Genomic DNA, 21,637 nt, shown 5'->3' with positions numbered 1-21,637 from the left:
TGCATAATAAAGACTTTAAAAAAATGCTATATTGTGATTTTTTTCTTAATGCTAATGAGGCTTTTCTGCTGTTTGGGAGACCAAACCCCCTTCCTTCACAATCACTCTACACCCCCCACCTCTCACGTCCCCCACCCCCCAAAAAAAACCAAACCAAAACCCACCACATAAGTTTCATACTGGAATGGCTGGGTAAAACCATAGCCTCTTTGAGAGAGTTTGAGAGGGACCAGTGTTCCCCTCTAGCCTTGGACTCCAGAGCCAGGAAACCTTGCAGGTCAGATGGATGCTTAGCTGTTTCTTACCAGTCCTCAGGTCCGTTGTATGGCAACAGCCCTGATGCACAGTCTAGAGAAGATTCTTCTGTTGTGGAGAGACAGGTCTGCAGAAGCTGCTAGCGTCCCTGACGTGCAGCACATCTGCTAGTGCCCGACGTAGCTCTGTGCTAGCTCTGTAAAGCTGGCTCAGCTTGGGAGCTGGGCTGCTACGCTTGGCTGCTGTTAGAGTGTCAGGCTGCTAATGAGATGTTTGAAAGGGCTTCTTGGTCCCTCTCGCGTGGGCTTCTTGACCGCATCTGTCTTGCGGTCTGTGCCTTGTTTTAAACATTTCATTCTTAATGTTGTGTAAACCAGTTGTCGGTATTTGAAAAGGAGGTACAGGTCCCGTTTTCAGCTGTGGGTGTACCAATGGGCCCAGGTGATCTGTGGGGTTGTGCTAAGGCAGCTGTAGAAATGTTGGACTTGGGTTTTTTTCCCTGCTAGGTGTCCCTTTCTGGGGTCTGTGCCAGCACCGGTGCTTTTCCTCACTGGGCTGCAAAACCTCCTTTCAGTGTCTTTCCCTAATAATTCCTTCATAATCATTTCCCTAATAATTTCCTTCACGGGCTGATGAATGCCTGTGGAGACCCATAAAAGATGCTCTCTAGCCCCCCAGTGGACAGCCACACCGCGGCTTTGGGGGCTAGAAAAGATGCTGCCGGCGCAGGAGGGAACAGATCAAAGAATAAAGACTTAATTTTGAGTGATGGAAACTTCCTCCGGCAGCTCGGGAACAGCCGGAGCGTTCACTGGGGAGCACAGAGCCCCGTTTCTGCCTCTCGGGGTGGGGGGTGGCCCCAGCCCCGCACCTCCGGCTCGGAAAAGGGGAGGGGGGGCGACCTTGGCGAGCGGAATCCGGCTCCGCGACCGAAGGCTTTTCTCGCCAGGGGCGAGGCGGGAGGCTCTGAGCGCCCCGCCGCCCTCCCTCCTGCCGCGGCCCCGGCTCCCGCCCCTCCATCCAGGGCCGCTCCATCCTCCCCGCCTCATGCGGCCGGGCCGGAGCCCGGAGCCCGCCGCCGCCCCGCCCCGCCGGGAGGGCGCTGCCCCGGCGCTGCGGCGGGGGCTCCCCCGGAGGGAAGCGCCCGGTGCCGCGGGGCTTGTGGAAGGCCGGCGCCGCCGAGGCGAGCCGCAAGCCCGGCAGCGGAACAAAGAGCCCCGGGTCGGGCCGGGCCGGCCCCGCCGGAGGGGCAGCGCCGGGTCGGGGCCGGGGGGCGGGCGTGGGGGGGTCGCGGCCGCCCGGGCCATGCAGCTGCCGGGAGGGGAGGAGCGGCCGGCGGCGCCCCGGAGGGAGCGGGGGGGAGGTCTGGCAGCGCCGGCAGCCCCCGAGCGGGGCAGGGGCAGGGGCCGTGCCCGGGGCCGGCTGCCGCGCCGCTGGCCCAGGAGGGGCTTGACCGCGCTTCATGCGAGAAGGAGCCTCTCCCCGGCGAGCGGCGGGGAGCGGCCGCCTGCCCGCCCTCCGGTGCCCGGCGTTGCCTTGAAGAGCCGCGGCAGCACCGGGGAGTGACTCGGCGAGCGCGGAGGGGGGGGGGGTGGTGGTGAGGAGGAGAAAGAGGAGGAAAAGAAATCAGATTGCCGAAAGGATTAGGAAGGGGGGTGGGGAGGCGAAGCCCTCTTGCCACCCCCCCCCCCCCTTCCTCCTGCACACACTCGTGAAGCTTTTCAGGGTTATCCTTCAGCATCAGTGGCACCGTCAGGCGAGCCCGGGGGAGCAGCGACACCGAAACGTGCTCGGCAAACTGCAAGAGAGATCAGAGGGAGCGGTGCGGCCGGGACGGCGGACCCGGCCCCTGCCCCTGCCCGCACCCGCGGGGGACTGCGCTTCCCCCCTGCGATATTTTATATCTATTTATTATTTTTTTTTTCTTATTTTTCCCTGCTCCTCTCGCTTTCCCGAGGAAGGACGGGTTTTGTAGCGTTGCGGGCGGGCGCGCTGCCGGGCCGCCTGCCCGGGGCGGGCGAGGTGGGGCGAGCGGGAGGGAGAGATGCCTGTGATGAGAGGGAGAGTCGCCCTCATCCTCGGCTTCGTCGTTCTGACAACTTTCCTGGCGGCGGTGCGAGGGCTGCCCGTGAGGAAACAGCGCAACAACAGCCCGAAGGAGAGGAGCTCCAAGCTGGAGGAGGTAAAGCAGCCTTTGGGGAAGGACGGAGAGCCGGGAGGGTGCTGGGACGAGCCCTTCTCAGCCTCCGCACCCTCTCCCGTGCCCGGGAAGGCTGAGGAGGGCAGGGACCACCTGGGCGCTCAGCGGGGCTCCCTCGGAGGCGGTTGTGAACATCCCGAGGGAGCAGCATCCGACAGGTGTCCCCGCGGCCAAGCCGCCCGGAGCCCCGGGGGAGAAGCGGGGTGTCGTGCCTCCCCTCTTCTGGGCTGTTTCCGCACTCGCTGAGGGGCAGAGCCCTTTCCCGGCCTCCGGGATTTTCGGGTAGCCTCAGGGTTTTTGCATCGCTCAGAGGCTGCAGGAAAGGGGCTGGTTTAGGTGCTTTGAGACCGGGGCCGGGTGCCGTGACCCAGTGCCCGGGAAGATCCGTTGCCTCCAGGGGGCCACATCCCTGGTAGGAGCGAGGACTCCGGCCACGAGCCGACCTGCAGTAAAATTAGCAAGGTTGGTGGCTTGCCAGGAACTTCAAAACTCCGCTGCTACAAAAATAAGACGTGACGGATTTCAGCCACCAGCTCTCCTTCCCGCTGGGACGACCCTGGGGCAGATTCCAGAGTGGTCATGCTCCGTTCTCGCCCCATCCAGCGTCCCCCGGGCAGGCGACCTGGGGACCCCCCGCAGGCTTGCCGGGGTGGGGGGAGAGGTCCCGGGGCTGCTCCTCTCCCTCCTCTGAGAGGCGGATCCTGGCCAGCGCTGGCTTCCGAGCGCGGATTGTGGAAGGGGAAACTTCATCAGGCAGTGAGGGGACTGGTCAGACTGGGAACCAACTGGTGGGACCTGATGAGGATGACAGGAAGGGAACGGGGAAGAAACAAACTACCAGGAGGGCAGGGTTTGAATAAGACAGACAGAAAACTGAATGGTTAAAACAAGTTCTTTCCATCTTGAAACTCTTCTCTGGAGAAAGAAATGCTTCTCTGGAGAAAAAGTGGTTCAGGCAGCAGAGCTGTGTTTGAAAAACACACTTTTGAAGAAAGCTGCTGCTGCAAGTGAGTGAAAAGAATAAATGTGGTGGTAGGATGAGGTTGAGCAGGACAGGGTAAGAGCATCTCAGCCCGTGCTGGCGATCCACAGGGGTATGGGAAGCAGCAGGTTTGATCTGCAGTGTCAGTCAGACTGGCAGAGGAGGTGCCGAGTGATGGGAATACACCTCACTGCTCATTATTGCCAGAACACGGTGCTGCACTGTGGAGTAGTCATGCCGGCAGCTCCTGTCGGATACACTAAACTCCATTCCGGCATGAAATCCAGGGAACAAGTGTGAAGGAGCAATCCACCACACGGAAAGCCTGGCCGATGGGCAGGAGAGGGCGCAGGCTGTGCCTCCAGCCAAGCACCACCAGTCAAACCTGGTAATGGTTTTAACTGGAGCAGATGCAAACAGGGCTGGTGGGGATGTATATGCTGTAGCGCTGGTTATACCATGTTGGTGCTGCACTTTTCTTGTGAAACTTCAAGCATAGACGTAGATGCCTGTTCCCTTGCCGAACAAGTGCCGGGCAGAGTGTGCTCAGGCTGCAGAGGGAGCAGGGAATTACGCTTGAAATCCTTTAAAGTATTGCAGCCCTTTTGGCAGGGGGCATAAGATAGGGAGAAACTGTGTGTTGGGAAGCTGTGCAGGTCCCCACCACGGGACCTTGCAGCGCAATCTCAGGCTCCATTTTATCTGACGTCTAAAATACATCAGGCAGCAGGGCGAGCTGCTGTCAGTCCCAGTTTGTGAATGGTTGTGAATGGGGAGCATTGTACGGCCAGCCAAAGATCACACACGGCACTTAAACAGCGCAGCCTCTGTCCCCTGGACCTTTGCTTCTCGCAGAAATACAAACATACAAGATGCTTATAGGCAAAGGTTTGAGGGTGGAGGTTCGGACCAAGGAGGAAGATGAAGAATGGCTTCCTCGGGGGTGTCTATTGGTGCTGCCGTGCACACCCTGCCTCCCATGGGGGACTGGCTGCACGATTCACACAGCAAGGAGAGAGCGGTGGGTACTGGCATGTGTCTTCTAGCTGTGTTTTGGGAGGAAATCCTCTGTTTCTGGTGCATATGGGGTGGAATTTGCAGGAGTCATGCCCGGCTGTTTGAACTAAAGCGGAGAGCCCAAGAGCAGCACTATGGTGGTTATAAAAAAAAAAAAAAAAAAAAAAAAAAAAAGAAGAAGAAGAAAATCCAGAGTGATTTTGGGTCATACGCACAGATGGTTCCTGTTGTAGCGCTGATAGGTCCTGTCTCTATGGCAGCAGGGCAGCCACAGCTGGAGTATTGGTTACACTATGGGTAATGCCCTACAGATGTGGGTAGAATGAAGGGGGCCAGGAGGAGAAAAATAGAAATGACGGAGCAGAGCAGATAGACAATCAAAACCGTTAAGCAATTACGTGACTTGGACTTGTTTTAATTTAATATCTTTATTTAAAGCAAACATTTTTCCTCGGTTTAGAGTTGAATGGGAATCTTTATAATCTGTGCTGAGCTTCAGAGTTGCACTTCTATACTAAAATAATTTAGAAAAATTAAAACCATTAGGTTTTCGGTGAATTTTTGAGTTAGAAAGTCTTCTAATTGCAGGAAGGATGGCAGGAACACATGCTTTATCTTTGGGCAGTAGCCTTATCGGTATGTCCCAAAGTCCTGTACCTCAGTCAGGATCTGTTACTTCCAGCCATTAGCAAAGGAGCAAGAACTTGCATTTACATTTTCTGAACTGTGGTGCTGTGCAGAAAAGCTTTGCCTGAGTTACACTGAGCCCAGCATAAGCAACAGATGTAGCGAGAATATTTTCTATTTCTTCAGTCTTTTTTGACTGGAAGCTGAAAAGGCAGAATACTTTCTCTCCAAACTGTGACTTAAATCTAACGAGAGAAGATACCTGCTCATTCAGAGGCTTTTTGATGATTGGGAAGGCCGGTGGGCTCCGAAGCAGCAGGCAGGTGTACCACAGGGTTTTTAGAAGCACTTTTGCAGGTTGGATGCGTCACACTCTGACATGAGCAGAAATGTGGCAGGTCCAAGCGCTGACCCACACCAGCAGCTCTTCAAATTTGGGTAACTGAATACTTGGAAGAGCTTGTGTCCCTTGTGGAGACAAGGGACAGCTCATCACATTGCTTAATGCTTTGCTTATTTATGAAGTCAGGGGGTTTAAATGCAAAATATGTTTTGATAAACTCACTGGGTTTCAAAATATTAGCTTTGAGCATTGTTAATAGATGTCTGGATTCTTTCCGACCGATACCAATCGGTTCCAGTGCTCTTCTAGTAAATAGAAAATAGCTGGTGTTCTAACATGCTAGAAATGTAAATGGTAGAAGTGCAAACTGACACAACTGCTTCAATAACTGCATGGAAATAATAGTACCAGCGGTAACAGTGATGGGGGTGTTGGCCATGAGCATCCTGATGGTGACGGAATGCGGCAGAACAAGCCAGCAGTGTTTTATGGAGGGTCCCCAAGCCACCCAGCCCAGCTCCGGTGGGTTTGGTGGGTGCTCCTTTGCAGGAGGGAAGCACTCTGAGGGAGGGGGCCAAAAGCAATGTCGGCAAGCTCCCCAAGGCACCCGGGGGTGTTATTGTGGGGCTAGGAGAGGGGCAGGGTGAGAATCCAGGCTGGAGCTTGCTGTTGGAGTTCCCCAGGTCTGAGGCTGCAAGCAAAGCAAAGCAAAGCTGGTGTCTGTGATAAGAGATAATAGAAGGGAACAAAAGAAATACCGAGCGTAGTATAAGGGCTGTAGCTGTCTGCAAATCAGTGGGTTTGTACAGCACCTGGTATGACTGGCTCCTGGCTGCTGAGAAATAAGGAAACGAATAACAACAGGAGTTGTTTCTTGCTGCCTGATGTAACCAGTAAATATAGCAATGGGAAACTATGTCTAAAACTGAACACCTACACTGGATGTTTCACTTGTTGATTAAAAATCATGGGTAGCAGTCTTGATTTAAATCGACCTGCCCTCTGCATTAGGAGTCCGAGTGCAGAGGAGTGCTCAAGAATTAAACGTATAGCAGTGACGTGATGCCTGGCTGGAGATACCAGCAAGCAGAGAGTACAGGAGCTCCAGGGAGATGTGGTGTGGCCGTACTAGGTAAAAAGCATTAAAGGGAAATACCAGCTGGGCTTGAGTGGAGTTTGTCAGGACACCATAAGTTAGAGTAGCCCTGTCATTTGGGAGCCCTAACAGCCTGGGGAGACGGGTGATGGGCAGAGCCTCCGCTCCCGTGTGTCCCCCCCCCCCAGCTCTTGGTCCCTCTCGACTCCCCTAGGGATGCCTGGCCGAGAAGAGGATCTTGCTTTCCCCAGAGCCATCTCGCCCTGCTGCACATCTCCAAGCTCGTGTTGTCACCCGTGTCTGCCCTGCGCGGGGGCACCTCGCCGCGCTGTCGCCCCCTCGGGAGGGCTCAGCCGGGGTGGGAGCGGGCGGCCGGGTGGGAGCTGGCTGCCTGCACAGCCACATCCCCGCGGCCGCTGCGGGCTGTGTCAGTAGCAGAGTCATTTTGCCTGCGGATGTGCTTTTTACCTTTTCATTTCTTCAGCAATTAAGCGTTCTTGTCCCTGGCTTTGTCCTTGGCGGAGGTCGGATTTGTGGGTACAAAACGTGCACTGAAGCATCCTTCCGCTCTGAAAGGGGCTCTTTGTGCGCAGGGAGGTACTTCGCCCTTTGTAGCAAATTTCCTTTTGAGAAGTGCCAAATTATCTTAGTCAACACAGTTGGAAAACCCTCCCGCCCTGGGGCTCAGGCAGGAGCAGAAACAAAGGGGAGCCGGGTGTAGGGAAGCTGCCCAACAAGGGGGCTTCTTCCCTTTTCACTGCACAAATAGGTCTGCTGCGTTCCCATTGTCACAATCAAAGGGGTTCCTGTAAAAGGCACATGTAAGGGGAAGAGATTAGGCAGAAATCGCTCCACAGGGCATTGCCCGGCCCTCTCTTTGGGTTCCCAGAAGTGTCCGGCTCTTGCAGACCTTCTCCTTAAAGACCGGCAGGCTGGGGGACTCATCCTGCCTCCAGCCGTGGTCCCTCCAAGCCCAGCGAGGTGACGGAGGGAGCGTGCTGGGGATTAATTCCTGCTTTCCTCTTGTCAGTTTCTTAGGGATAGGGAGTGTAAATTAGGGATCTTCTGTTTTTTCATAGTATCAATAAATATTCTTCCACTCAGAATAATCCCCAAAACAAGATGCCCGGACGCTTCCCATAGGGAAGCATGAGGACAGTCTGAGCTACAGTCACGACAGCGAGGTGGCCTGTGCCATCCAGCTCCTCTAAAGCAAATGTTGTCAGCCAGGGCCTCCGGTTTTGTATAAAATACCGGAGCTTGTGACCAAGATGCAGGGAATAGATTGCAGCCATGTTTTGGTGTGAAAATGTTTCCTTTTCAGACAGAAGCTTGTAAAAGGACTCTTTTTTTTTTTTTTTTTTTTTTTTTTGGTAGATGGCTTTTGCAGGGAACCTTCACTGGGCTGTTGTATGCTTTTACATGGCCAGCTGTAAAAGTCAGTCTGCATGGTATTGCTTTCAAGCAGTTCAGTTTCTGGACTTCCCCTGTGCGTGGGGACTCCTGGGGTTTGTCTGAGAAGCTGTTATGAGATATGCTTCATCTCAGTACTCAGGAGATGAAGACACCAAAAAGATGGTGACCTACCTGCTTCTGAGTCCCAGGTGGCTTTTGGCATGAAGACCACTGACAACTCCTGGGCTGTAGGTTGGTTTAGTCTCCAGGGGAAGGATACAGCTTCAAAGGGAACAAAGTGCAGTAAATTGCTGCCTTCTGCTGGTGCCCAGTGCCACTGGATGGGCACGAGGTGGGGACTCAGCTGCAGATGGCCAGAAAGCACCCATGCATGCAGGGAAGAGGTGGTTTATCATGGATTAGGAGCAGTTGGTTGGCCTTATCTAGCACACAGACCTGGGGTGCGAGGCAGGGCTGGGAATGTCCCCCCAAGCCAAGGGAGCCTCCATCACGTAGGGTGCAGCGAGAGCCTGGTGCATGGCATGAGTACGGTGCCTTTCAGGTGAGTCCTCCTCCATCCCAGCCCTGGCAGCCTGAGCCTGGGAATGAGCAAGCCAGCCCTGGCTCTTTCCTGGCAGGCCCGAGGCGCTCACCGGGTGAGGGGATAGTATTTGCGGGATGGCCAGGAGGTGCTGGAGAAGGTGTCCCACCAGCGGAGGGTCCACACCTCTTTGCTTCCCTGGGATGTCCTCTCTTCCCCACCACTTTGTCACTCCCTCCTGCTGCCCTCCTTGCCCTCCCCTTCATCTGCAGCTGCTCCCACAGCAGCCAAAGCCCCAGGGGAGTCCAGCTGCACTGTGCCATGCAGCACCTCCAGCGAGACAAGGTGTCTTTAGGTCCACTGTTCCCCCTGACCCCTTCCCTTCTGGGGACACTGTGGTTGTATTGCATGGTTAAGCTGGCTGCTCCTTAAAAATCAAAGATCCCCCTTTAGGTGAACATCTAGTTCTTCTCTCCTGGGGAGAATCCACAAGGTGTCCCTCCTTGTGACTCCAGTGGAGGTGATGTGGGGCTGCCCCAAGGTCCTATGAGCATCTCAGGGTCAGTTTGGCTTCCGCCGCACCTGGGATTACAGCTCGGCTATTGCGAGTCTGTACCCACCCTGGGGACTGCTCCTGCTAGGAAGTGACTGGCCAAAGGGAAGAGGAGGGATCAACTGGGGGCTAAGATGCTGGGGAAGGGGGCCTCCCAGTTTGGATGTGCCCTAGTTTTCCTCTAACTTTGGAATTGCCTCTGCAGTCCTGCAAGCCTCAGGCTCCCATCTGGTGGGGGAAAAAAAGTACTTATTATTTGACGAGGCACTTACTTAATAGTAGCAGGGACTGTCCTGGAAAGCTTACGAACAAGTGAATTACGAATGACACAGACAGGAGCCGGAGTGGAGGGTTTCCCTACCCTGAGACCCTTTCTCCACCCCATGCTGATGTGTGGGAGTCACTAAATCCTGCCCCTGGCTGGGGAGGGGACCTGAGCTTGCCCTGGGCTGGGGAGCTGCAGCCACCCACCTGGGAGAGGGGCTGCTGGCTATGAGTCACCCCAGCTCTGCCCCTTCAGGAAGCCATGTTGCAGCATCCCTGCCTGGATCCCTTCCCATGCAGGGCACACAGACTCCCCAAGTCCAGCTCGGGTGCCCATTTTGTCTGTTGTTGAAGGGATCCCTGATGGATTTGCATCTGTTTGGTCGGCTGCCTTTCCTGCCCCATTGACTGCATGGGGGGGGGGGGGGGGCAGCCTGTGCACCCTGCATGGGACAAGGGGAGCAGGTCTCCCTGTGCTCCCCACCAGCCCTGTGTGTGTCCCCCCCTGCAACCTCTTCTAGGAGGCCGGGGGTGCAGAGGGAGGCTGGCTTTGGGCTCGTCCCTCCAGTTTCTGCACTTGCTTTGCTATATTTAGGGGTTTTTTTTCCTTTTGCAGTTTTGCCTGGGCTGCATTGGGGAAGGAATCAGCAGCTGGAGCAGACGGAGGGTTACAGTGTGCAGGCTAACAAATGTGGATCATTAGCTGGAACAAGTTAATGGTTACTGAAGCACATGGGGTTTAGAGCTGGAACAAGTTAACAGCAACTCAGTCCAATGCATTAAGAGCTTATGCGTATTACAGCTCAACTATGTTAACAGAAAACACGTGCCCTCGCAGGAGCATTTGCCAGAGAGCACCGGAGGGTATGGATGTGTGTCTGTTCACCTCTCCAGGGGACCTCTCTGTGCAGTCCCTGCGGGGGACCTGCTCCATACCCACTGCTGGGCTCTCTCTGAGCAGCTTCCAGCTGGCCTGGCTGCAGCAGAGGTCTCAGGGGTACCTTCTGCATTGCCAGCGGCTGGGCTCCTCATATCAGGCACCACCTGTGAAGGGTTGGCCTTTGGCCCTGTGCACTTGGGCAGACTCTGCGGTGTGAGCACAGCCCCGGCTGCTGTGCTGGGACATATCAGTGGTGCTAACCAGGTGCCTCGGCTTCTCCGCTGCAAGGCCTGTGTGGTTCATCCTTGTGGGAGGCAGGGCAGTTGCTCCTGGGGGGCAGGTAGGGAAGAGAAACTGAACTGTGGTAGACCTTCCTGAGAGCCTTCTCCAAGTATGACACGGGAGACCTGCATCTATTCCTGACCTCGCTGCAGGCTACCTGAGAGACCTGTGGCAGGTCTTTTTCTTTGTCTGCAAAATGGGTGTTTTACAGCATTTGTCTCAGTGTTAAAGAGGGAGAAGATATTTATGGTAGAGAAGTGCCTGCATGTGACACTGAGGAGGACAACAGCCAGGCATGGCGAGAGGTGAAAAGCCACTGGGCTCCTACTTGTCCTCCTTGTGTCACTGGGGAGTTGGCTGAGGGTGCCATGGGCAAGTTACTCATGGGTGCCCGCAGGAGAGCCAGCTGTGGAGAGAGGGGCTGGGCTGTGCCAACAGGGACATGCAATGAGGAGCAGTCACAGCAGCCTGGCCAACTGCCCCGTTTTCGGTCTTGCACAAAGTCAATTATGTCATGTCCTTGCTCCTCACAGTGCTGCGTGCTGCTGCTTCTCTGTGCTGTGGTGTCTTCTGCTCCAGGGCTGGCTCTGCCTCGGGGGCAACCGAGTCACCAACCTTGGAAAGAATTTTGAGATTACAGTTGTTGCAATTGAGAGACATGAAAATAAGTGCGAGACATGAAAATAAATGAGGAAGCCTTTGATGCTGCCTCCTGCAGCTCCCTACTCAAGACAGTTGGGATGAAGCTGGTTAGAAAAGAGATTGATTCCATATGATCTAAAGTATTTTGATAACTGTGTGAAAATTATAATCATGAGGGCGTAATAATTATCTGCACAGCCCACAGTTTGCTGCCAGCTCCTGCTGGTCTCTCATAAACAGGATCTGCCCACGCAAGCATGATAACTGAGTGCCCCTTCTGTTCCACAAGCACTTGCAGAGCTCTCCTGAAACCTAAAAGGAGATGTTTATGTCTTTATTTAAAAAAAAACCACCAACAACAAAACAAATCAGCACTCAAATGCGAGTTGATCCTGAGGTGGACCAGTGAGTAGAGCAGTTGGGAGATCATGGTCCTGCTCTTTACTTGTGCCACAGCCCCTTGCAGGCAGGAGTGCAATCCAGGGCAGAAGAAGAGGGAGGCAGCTGGAGGTGTCCACTGCCTTAAACTACTTCTGGCACATCTTCCAGAGCTCACCTTCTAAAAACCATCATGGCTTCTGCTAAACCACCTGCCTGTAAGTCTAAAGGTGTTGTGTCTGATCATTGGGATGGTGGCTCGGGAGGTCTTAGAGGCAGTAACAGGGACTGGGTGGCATCTTCACCTTCCCTGTTTTCTCGTAGGTACCCACCCACCTCTTGACACCTCTAGAAGCACGCTGTGCTTTGGCACGGTTCTGGGAAATGGGTTAAGCGGCTGATGAGCTGATGGGTAGCAGAGGTCACTTGCCTGATGTGCGTCCGGTGAATTTTCCATGTGGCTGAAAGACTGTGCCAGTGGATGGGATATGAGCCGGGAGGATCAAACTACAGCTCTCGGGAGGCTAAGGCGGTCGCAGCCAGCTGGGCTAAAAAAGCCCTTCCTTTGAGCAGTGTCTGTGGTGGGGTCATCAAGGAGAGAGCATGCCCAGCACTATGGGAGGGAGGCAGCGTGGCGCACTGCGTTTGTTCCTGTTGATTACCCTGCTCTTCAACCTTCCTTTATTTTAAAGAGACTTAACGGTGTTACTTGTTAGCACTGGAAAAACCTTCCCTTTCTCCCGCATCCACTAATGAAAACTATCCTGGGCCTTTCTGCCCCCAGACAGGCTGGGCTTCCTTCTGAAGCAACCAGCCAGCATCCCTTTGCTTCCATAACCTTATAATAAAACCCTGCTCTGGTGTTGTTCCTGCCCGGTTTCAGTCCAAAGATAAATTTGTTTTGAAAGCTTTCTCCAGATCTTTGCAGCTCATTTAGGTGAATATGGAAGGAAAGAAAAACGGAAAAAAAATGTTCTGATTTCTATTTTGTACTTGGCTAATTCATAAGTGGGCAAGTTTGCAACTAACTGCATGGCAGATTTTTAAAATAATGTTGAAGAGAGCTTGGGGGAAAGAGTAGGAAGATGCTTGTGTAGACTCAGCTCTATTCAGGAAAAGATTAAGAGTTCTTCTGGTGGTTTCTTGTTTCAGTACAGTGTGGTAAAACTATTCAAAGGAAATCTAACACAAGCAGTAATGATTAAGCAACAAACCCCCCCATTCCTTATAATTATAGCCCAGTGCAACACCAGCCTTTAGCAAATACGTCATTTTCTTCACTGCAGTGTTTACAAGCCCAAAGCACGGCCAGAACGTTGCCTCTGATCTCACTCCTGTGTGCACAGCTTTCTTTGGTTCAAGCTGAACAAGTTTGAGTTTACGCGCTCCCTAATTGGCTTGGGGTATGTGTGCGTGGAAGCGGCAACCGCTGAGCTTGTCCTGTGCCGGGACTCGCTTGCTCCGCGCTGCTGATGCGGATGCACAGGCTGGTGCAGAGGCTCCAGCAGAGCTTCACTCCCTGGGGAGCTATCTCCAGCGGACTTGGCTTGGGTTTAGCCCCGTGATGAAGAGCAGCTCTGCTCAGCAATGTATATAGTTACAAAGAGCGCTGACAGTGGGTTCGCTGGCAACTTGCGGTGCCTACGGAGATGCTGGGGAATACGCTGGAGGGACAAGTACCTGTGGTTGTAGTAGCAGCTTAGTGGTGTCCCTGGTTGTACAGCACAGGGACTAGTCTGTTGATGTTTTCAGATTTTAAACTGCTGTAGGATCTGAGATGTCATGTCTCTAATAATTTTTATGTAAGAGCTACAGCACGTGAACGTCGGTCGTTTGCTTTTTTAACCCAAGTTTAGTTCAATCTTAGAGAAGTTTATAGCAAAATTGCAGATTTTAAGACCAGAAGGAATCATTAGCTCCTTGAATTTCTTCCGTAGCACAGATGCGGTACATATGTGTTGAGCCCAGTGACATGGGTTTGACTGTCTCCACAAGAGATACTGCCACTTTCCTTGTTAGCTTGTTTCTGTGGTTAATCACGTACAGCGTTAAAAGCACGATCCTTATTCCTCAGTTGAATTTGTCTGGCTTTGACTCAAACACGTTGGTTCCTATTATGTGTTTCTGTTCTGGATTAGGGAGTCTCTGGTGCCTGGTGGATTATTGCCTCAAAGAACTGGGAAATCAAGTCATTGCCTTCCTGTTTAACATGACAAACAAATTGAACTGTACAAGTCTTTCACTGGAAAAGTCTTTCCATCCCTTGAAATGGTTTTGTGGCTGCTCTCTTTGCCACATTTCCGAGCAATTTTAATAGAGGTGTATGGACTAGAAATGGGAAACGATCAGCCTTTAGTCTATAGACAAATGATGTGTGGCCTTTCCCCATAACTTTTCCATACACACTGTTGCCCATGTTATGTACAAAGTAGGCACGACACCGGTGTGAATTGCTGACGAGTTCCTTCCCCTTCCTAACATCTTTGCTGAGCTTGTGCCCCAAGGTGTTTAGGTGATCAGTCCTACACACAGGAGAGCCTGGACTATGTTGGAAGGGCTCCTGGGCTGGTAGGAAGCTGAGTGTGATCCTGCTTAATAGCCTTCAGTCTAAACGTGAGCTTCACAAAAGGAAAGTGCATGCTCTTTCCTGGGTGCTGCTCCAGAGTTTCTTTCGGGTTCCTGCCCTGGAAACCCTTATTCCCAGCCAGGCAGGATATCCCAAGTGTATGCAGGAGAAGCTACAGCAATTCCCCCTTTGTCTTTTTCCTTTGCTTGGTGCTGGCTGGTCGCAGGAGAAGGCTGGAGCTTGGCTGCAAGACATTGATGGCTTCCTGGCACTGCGCTCACTGCTTCTGTGGTGTGGTGGCAAGTGTCCTTCCCCAGCGGCAAAAGAAGGGAGCTGCTGATGAGCAGCTCTGTGACAGTTTGCAGCCTTTCTGCTGTGCTCTGTGGAGAGCAGAGTTTTTGCTCTGGACAGGCCAGCTCTTCTCTTCCCTCAGCTGATGCACTGCAGTGGCTTAGCTCCAGGCTTGATGGCTTTATCTAGCTGTTCCCTAGGCAGGGCAGAGGAGAGGGTAGGTGTCGCGTGGCAAGAGTGCAACCCTCAAGGGCAGCTGCCTGCGTGCCTGGCAGGAGCCCCTTGGTAACATGGAGAAGACACTTCTGCCCATGAGGATCATGGTGCCCATTGATGCTCTGACCTGGAGGGAGCACTGGACCTCATAGGACCTTGCTAAAATCCATGGCTTGATTGGCTGGGGCAGGACACTGAGCAGGACCTTGCTTAGGAGGGCCATCTTCTGATGCAGGGACAAATTTTAACACAGTGAAGACTTGGGGCGATGCAGACGCTAGCAGGAGGGAAGGGTTGGGTGGTATGGTGCAGTGAGCATCGCTGAAGGACTCTGGGCTATCCAGGGCGGACACCCCCAGGGTCTTTGTGCCTCCGGAGGATTTGGGAGCCGAGGGAGCTCTGGTCACCCTGTGACATTCTTGCAGACAGTTCCCCTGGGGAAGTGTTACATTTTCCCTGTGGGAACAGTACTCTGAATTTCTTGAGCTTGTTTGGGCGTAAAATCTGAATTAGGCACTGAGTGTAAGTTTGGAGACTTGGAGTCTGTTCCTGGCTCGCTTGCTCTGATGTCCTTGGGTGAGCTCGGATCTTGTTGCTAGAGGAGACCTCATTTTCCATGTGTATTAAATTTGGGTTGTCTGTGTAACGAGCTTACCCAGCTCCGATAAGCTCATTGCAAATTAGGCAGGAGCGCCAGCCTCGCAGGGCTGTTGGCAGCCCTGTGTGCAGGGGTTGTGTTGGGCACGAGCAGCTGGCAGCAAACCCAGCGCTGGCAGGTGGTGTCATGTAGCCGCAACACAGCCAGGTTTGCCTGTTTGGCCCCCTCTTGCTGTTTCTGCTCCGTCTGGGCTCCTTTGTGCTCCCTGCCAGGGAGTCCTGGGCACAAGAGAGAGACTGAGACACTGGGAGACAGACTGGGGCAGAGCCGGGCATCCTTCCCATGGGTTCTTTCCAAAACCGTTGTGGTTTTGTGACAGGGGCAAAGGGAGTTGGGAGGGGAAGGTGCAGGCAGAGAGGTCTGTCTGTGCCCACGTTTGCTACCAGCTGTGCCACAGGAGCCCTCCCAGCCAGGGAGAGGGGCGAGCCCCAAAGGCTCTCGCCAGGCAGCACAGGCTCCCTCCTCCCCGCAGCCCTCTCTCCTCTAGGCCCATCTGGTGAAGTCTGTCACCGGCCCTTCCCCGCGTCCAGCCCGCTCTGGGCAGCAGCCAAGGGACCAGCAGCGTCCCTGCTGCTCTTTTCCCTCCCCCGGGGACGGGGGTCGCGGGCTTTGATGTGCGGGCACAGGGCTGGGGACAGGCTGTGTGCGCTCATGAGAGCCTGGCCAGGCTCCAGCTGCCTTTGAAGTGCTCCAGTGATCAGGATGAAAGGGAGGGGAGTCCTTCCCCAAACCATCTGGCTCTAATTGCAGGTAGAAATGCCTCTCTTCGTCCCCCCCGTGGGGAGGGGGCACGCCGCTCTCTTCGTTAATCCCGCGGCTCTCGGCTGGGCTGGCGTGAAGGGCGAGAGCTTGGGAACAAAAGGGGGTTTCAGCTGGGCAGCCAGAAATAGGCAGCCGCTGGCGGAGATGCTGGGGGTTCGGGGACCTCCGCTCCCATCCTCGAGCTGCGGGGGCCCCGCAGACCTTCCCGGGGACGGCCTGTGCCGCGGGGGGGCTTTGCCAGTTGTTCCCATCTCCGGTTTCTCGGGCGCACTGGAGCCTGCTGGCCCTTTGACTCTGGCTCTTTTATGCTGGCGCGCGCCGAGCGTGGGGACGAGGAACGTGGGAACTCGGCGCGAGCCCGGCCGTTTGGCAGGGTTCGCTGGCTGCGTCCCCGTGCCCCTGGCCGGCTGGCTCTGCCCCCCCAGCCAGGCTCCCTGCCTGCTCCCTGCCTGCTCCCCCTGCACCCCCTGGGCAGGGCTGGCCACGAAGTGCCACGTGCCACTGCAGCAGCAGCAGCGGTTAGAGCCATTGGCAGCACTGGCAAGTAAGTTTTGTTGTCCTGTTCTGCTGGGCATCTTCCCTTTCCCAAGGAGACGGTAAAGGTAGCTGGGTTATATCTACCAGCAGTTTCTTTCCCTCCTTGTGGTAGCCTTTGGGCAGCATCTGAAATCTCAAACCTGTGTTGCTTGAAGTTGTTAGCCCTAATACCAACACCACGGAACAATTTATTTAGGTGAGGTTTTCCTCCTTGTCATAAAGCCCTTGTTATAAACTTTTAATATAAATATATAAAATTATTATTAAAGGTGAGCTCTGGTTAACTCTGTGACCCGGAGCAGCCCTTCCTGTTACCCATCTCCAGGCAACAAGAGATGGCCAAAAAGGGAGAGCGAGAAGCAGAATGGGACAGCAGAGGGGTGCAGAGAATATGGTCACGGAGATGGGAAGCACCAGCCTGAGTAGACCTGTAGGTTGCTCAGGTGCAGCGGGGCCAAGCCCTGGCACAGTACAGGCCACGGGGTATTAACTTAATTAATTTACATGTTAATTGCTGCCCTGATGGTGTGGAGGAGGAACTGTTTGGTGCAGAAGACCAGACACACCACTTTGCTGGGCGGCGGTTTGCTCCCTGCACAGCCATCCTCGGGAGATGTTCTCACCACCTCTTCCCTCCCCAGGTCTCTGCCTCATCCGACCCCCATTCAGCAAGGGACGAGGAGCTGCCACCATCGGGCAAGGCACGGGGGCTGAGGCGGAGTGGGCAGGCTGGCCCCCGGCGGCACAGGCGCCGTGGGGTGGTTCAGCAGGCTGCCAGGAGCCCAGAGATGCCCCAGCCCAGCAACACTGGCCGGGAGGAGAACCTGCCCTTCATGCTGGACCTGCAGAGCTTGCCAGGGCTGGCCAACGTGGACCTGAGTGCCCAGAACCCCAACATCCAGGTGGGGAGCAGGTCTGGATGGGCCGTGGGGGGATGTGGGTGAGCACCGCATGTGCTCCCCGGCCTTACTTCATTCCCTAAGAGGAAAGATCTTGTGAGAAGGGTCTGTGTAGCCACTGCCCTCTGTCTTCTTGGTAACCACCAGATGCGAATAGCTGGCACAGACAAGCTCCTTGCCAGAGGAATTTGCTCATGGCCTTTTTCCTGCCCCAGCCCCTCTCTGTAGAGCAGGAGCAAACGCTCCTAGAGGGGTGACCTCTCAATTAGTGAGAGTGATGTTAGTCCCTGTGGGTGACCACCAGCACCTCTGCACCTCCTGCTCTGCCCCGCTCAGTCCCTTCAGAGGAGGTGAGACCTCTTGCACTCCTTGCGTGGTCCTATAGCTCAAAGCATCTCTGGCCTCTTGGGCTGGGAACCAGTGCATGGGCTGGTAGGTCTGTCCAAGGGCTGTGCGCCGGCTCACTGCCCTGCCTCATATCTGGCTTCCAGGTGACCATTGAAGTGGTGGATGATCCTCAGGCTGAGATGGAGATGGACTTACTGAAGGAGACAAGCAATGACTGGTCCCTGACGTCCTCTGAGTGGTTGTCTCACAAGGACCTCTTCTGGCCCCTCTTCTGGGAATACACTGACCCCGCTGAGGAGGAGGAGGAAGAGGAAGAGGAGGAAGAGGATGACAATCTGGATGTAGGGGACAGGGAGGAGGAAGAGGAGGAGGAGGAAGAAGAGGAGGAGGAGGAAGATTACACAGCAGAGTATGAGGAGGAGGAGTCCACGCTCAGTGGAGTGGGAGGTGACTGGGATCAGCGGTGGCCAGGGCAGAAGAACTGGATCTTTAAGGAAAAATATAATTACGGTGAGTCCTTGGGCACATGCAGCTGCCCTGCGGACTGGCACTGCCCTCCCTTGCCCTGCCTCACCCACAGCCCTGTCTCGCTGCAGGGGGAACGGCCCTGTACGGGGGATCACAGCATGGTGGTGCTCAGCTCCTACTTAAAAAATAAGCAAGCATGCCAAGGAGCAAGGCCAGCACCTAGCTGGGGCAGCCATCGGTCAGACATGGCAGTGGGAATTGCCCTTCCATGTAATCAGACTGATCTGTGGACTCTAGCAAAGGCATGCTCAGATGAGAAATACAGTGTAAATGTTTAATGGCAAGTGCTGCTGTCATCGACTCAGGTCCCTGCAGTGACACTAATGCCAGAAGCCTTTGCCACAGACCTGGGCACCTCCCAGGAGAGGAGCTGCAGAGGGCTAGATGGCAGGTGCCGGTGGGCAGACAGGCCAGGGCACCACAGCAGCTCCCTTCTGCAGCTTCCCAACCTTTGCTTTAGCATCATGGCCAGTGCATCGGGCAGGTTCATTGAGGATGAGGATGGGCAGCAATTCCTGTCTGGGTTGGTATGACCACGAGCAAAGCTGTGAGAATGAGAGCCTTTGCTCAGGGGCTGCTTCCCTGGGGTTGCCAGCGAGGACAGGGTTGACCCTTGGCATTGCCACGTGGCTGGGCACCTCTGTATGTCCTGGTCAGCGCTGGCCCTGCATCCCTGTAAAGGACATCCCAGGAACAGGGCAGAGATGAGGGGAGGTCCCAGGTGGCCGCTGGCTCCGCTCCTGCTGAGGGTTTGCTGAGGTCCACCACTCTCTGCCTCTCCCCGGCTGTGCAGACTATGAAGATGAGGAGGAGTGGAGCCCGTGGTCCCCTTGCAGCATCACCTGTGGCAGTGGCAACCAGAAGAGGACCCGGTCCTGTGGCTATGCCTGCACAGCAACGGAATCGAGGACCTGCGACCTGCCGCGCTGCCCTGGTGAGCCCTCAGCCATACCAGTGCTTGGGCACTGTCCGACCCCAATGTGGGCTGTCCCCCACCGCTGCGGGCTGGGCATTGCTTGTGCTTCAAGAAGTAGTTATGTTTAATGCAGTCTGGGCTAATGACCATGGGGATTTGTTTCCGCGAAGAAGTTCTGATGGGGCTTCATAGCTCCCGAGGCAGTTACAGGGTGCCTAAGGGTGACAGAGCTCGTGTCCAGCTCTGTGTGCAACTCCTTGCACCTCTCTCACACTGGGAGCTTGAAATCCTCTCCTGAGGTGTATTGAGAGCCAGCTCCATCCACTGGGATTTGCATAACCCACAGCCTTGGGCGCCTCTGTCCTGTGCGTCTTGCTGCTGTCCCTTCCTTCCAGGCACAGGTCTGTCGCCGAAGCAGTGGTGGGAGAGGGGGTGGAAGATGGATGGTGTCTGGTGCCCTTATGGAGGAAAAAAACCCACCACTCTTCCTGGTGTTCAGCCCAGCTCTTTGGTTTTGGTTTTTTTTTTTCCCTCTCAAGGAGCAGAGGGGGAAATGGTCTTCACCACAGAGGAGACACCTTTCAAAAACGACAACACCACAGAGATGTTCAACTCAGGTTAGCCTCTGCCTCTGCCTTGCTCTGGGGGCTTCAGTGCCAGACCCTGTGGGTTTGTAGCTGGCTGATGGGGAGGGCTCTGCCAAGGGCTCCCACATCTAGTGTCCAGACCCAAGTCACCCAAACCACTGCCCACGTGCAGGCTTCAACAGTCCTGCTGGGAAACCCAGTTCCTCCCAGAGCCCTGGTACAACACGGTCCTGCTTTATGGTGCAGGGGCTGAGGCCAGCCTGCCCCGTGCCCTCTGCCATGGGGGAACACTCCTCCTGCCGGCCCAGTCCCTGTAGCGATGGGTGCCCTCGCGGGGGCTCTGCCTCAGCACGAAACCCCTTCCCTCTGTCACTGCCTCGGGGATGGAGCCTGGCTCTAGCTCATCCCAGGAGCCTGGCTGCTCCTGCACAGCAGTTGCAGGCTCCACAGGTGGTGCTGGGGAGGTCACGGGCAAATGGCAGTTGGGTAAAGCAGGGGGCGCGTGCCCTCACCCTTTTGGTGTCTCCTCCCCAGAGGTGGACAGCTGTGAGAAGTGGCTGAACTGCAAGAGCGACTTCCTCACCAAGTACCTCAGCAAGGTGCTGACGGACCTGCCCAGCTGCCCTTGCTCCTACCCGCTGGAGGCCGTCTACAGTGCTGTCAACCTGCGGGATGAGCGGCAGGGCAAGAGCTTCCGATGGCGGGACGCCAGTGGCCCCAAGGAGCGCCTGGACATCTACAAGCCGACGGCGCGCTTCTGCCTGCGCTCCATGCTCTCCCTCGACAGCACCACCCTGGCCGCCCAGCACTGCTGCTACGACGAGCACACCCGCCTCATCACCCGCGGCAAGGGGGCCGGTGTCCCCAACCTCATCAGCACAGAGTTCTCCCCGGAGCTGCACTACAAGGTGGACATGCTGCCCTGGATCCTCTGCAAGGGTGACTGGAGCCGCTACCATGCCGTCCGGCCCCCTAACAACGGGCGACGGTGTGCTGACAACCCCGCCGAGGAGGAGTACCTCTCCCAGCTGCAGGAGGCCAAGGAGTACTAGCCGCAGCCACGCTCAGAGGAGCCATGGCCACCGCCGGCTCCCACCCTGGCCCAGCCAGGCGAAGCCCCAGCCCCATTCATGGGATCCTCGCTGGCGCCAGGCAGAGCTGGGAGGATGCGCCGTCCATCTTGTCCCCTCAGAGGGGCGCCTCGGCCCCCCTCGGAGTTCTGAGGGCTCTGGAGGTTATCCTGGTGTGATCCCTGCCGTGCCACTCAGGGGGGTCCCGCACCCCGGGGTGCCTGAGCTAGCACACGGGGAGATGCCGGGGATGGGAGGCGTTAAGGAAATGGGGGGCTGCTCCCATCTGCTTATTGCAGCCTTGAAAGTTGAGCATCTGCAGGGTGAAATGGCCTCAGCTCCTGCTGGCCTGCTGCAGGCAGAGCTGCCTGCTCTTGCCTGTACGCCTGCCCTGGCACACACCGGTCTTCTTCTGAAAGTGGGGGTGGTCCTCCTAGGGAGGGGCAGGGCTGTCCCAGCCACAGCTATGGAGCGGGGCCTCCCCTCTCCTCCATGTGCGGTTGGGAAGGAGCAGGGAGAGGCTTGGCAGGGGTTCAGGGGGAGAGTGGGGCAGGAGGAGACTGGCCCCCTGGGCTCCTCTGGCAAGATTGCCTTGCCACAGTGGTTTTGGCTGTGAAAGGGAGCACTGGGTGCCAAAGCCAAACAGGGCTGGACCTCAGAGGAGGTCAGCATGGTAGGGGACACCACCTGTGTGCTTTTCTGCCTCAGTGCTTGGGGGAGCAGGGTGGCAGCACCCATGCAAGTCCCACCACCAGCCCACCTCCATCTCTCAGCTCCCCAGCAGCTCCCCAGCAGGTTTCAGTG

The 21,637-nt window shown here is 55.6% G+C and overlaps 1 protein-coding gene across 3 annotated transcripts; it reads left to right on the top strand.

Annotated features, from left to right (window-relative positions):
- Positions 1-1,929: 1,929 nt before the first annotated feature.
- Positions 1,930-21,141, top strand: ISM2 (isthmin 2). Of its 3 annotated transcripts, none has more exons than XM_074582449.1 (6): positions 1,930-2,437; positions 17,127-17,387; positions 17,876-18,242; positions 19,054-19,194; positions 19,722-19,793; positions 20,298-21,141. In XM_074582449.1, the coding sequence occupies exons 1-6, from the start codon at positions 2,300-2,302 to the stop codon at positions 20,813-20,815; spliced, it is 1,497 nt and encodes a 498-aa protein (XP_074438550.1). In that variant the 5' UTR covers positions 1,930-2,299; the 3' UTR covers positions 20,816-21,141. The 3 variants fall into 3 exon arrangements, with proteins under 3 accessions (XP_074438550.1, XP_074438549.1, XP_074438551.1); XM_074582448.1 differs by having other exon boundaries at positions 19,716-19,793; XM_074582450.1 differs by lacking the exon at positions 19,722-19,793.
- Positions 21,142-21,637: the final 496 nt, after the last annotated feature.

This window comes from Larus michahellis, chromosome 4 (assembly GCF_964199755.1).
Source record: "Larus michahellis chromosome 4, bLarMic1.1, whole genome shotgun sequence".
Classification (NCBI taxonomy): domain Eukaryota; kingdom Metazoa; phylum Chordata; class Aves; order Charadriiformes; family Laridae; genus Larus; species Larus michahellis.
This window is presented reverse-complemented; position numbering and strand designations above follow the sequence as displayed.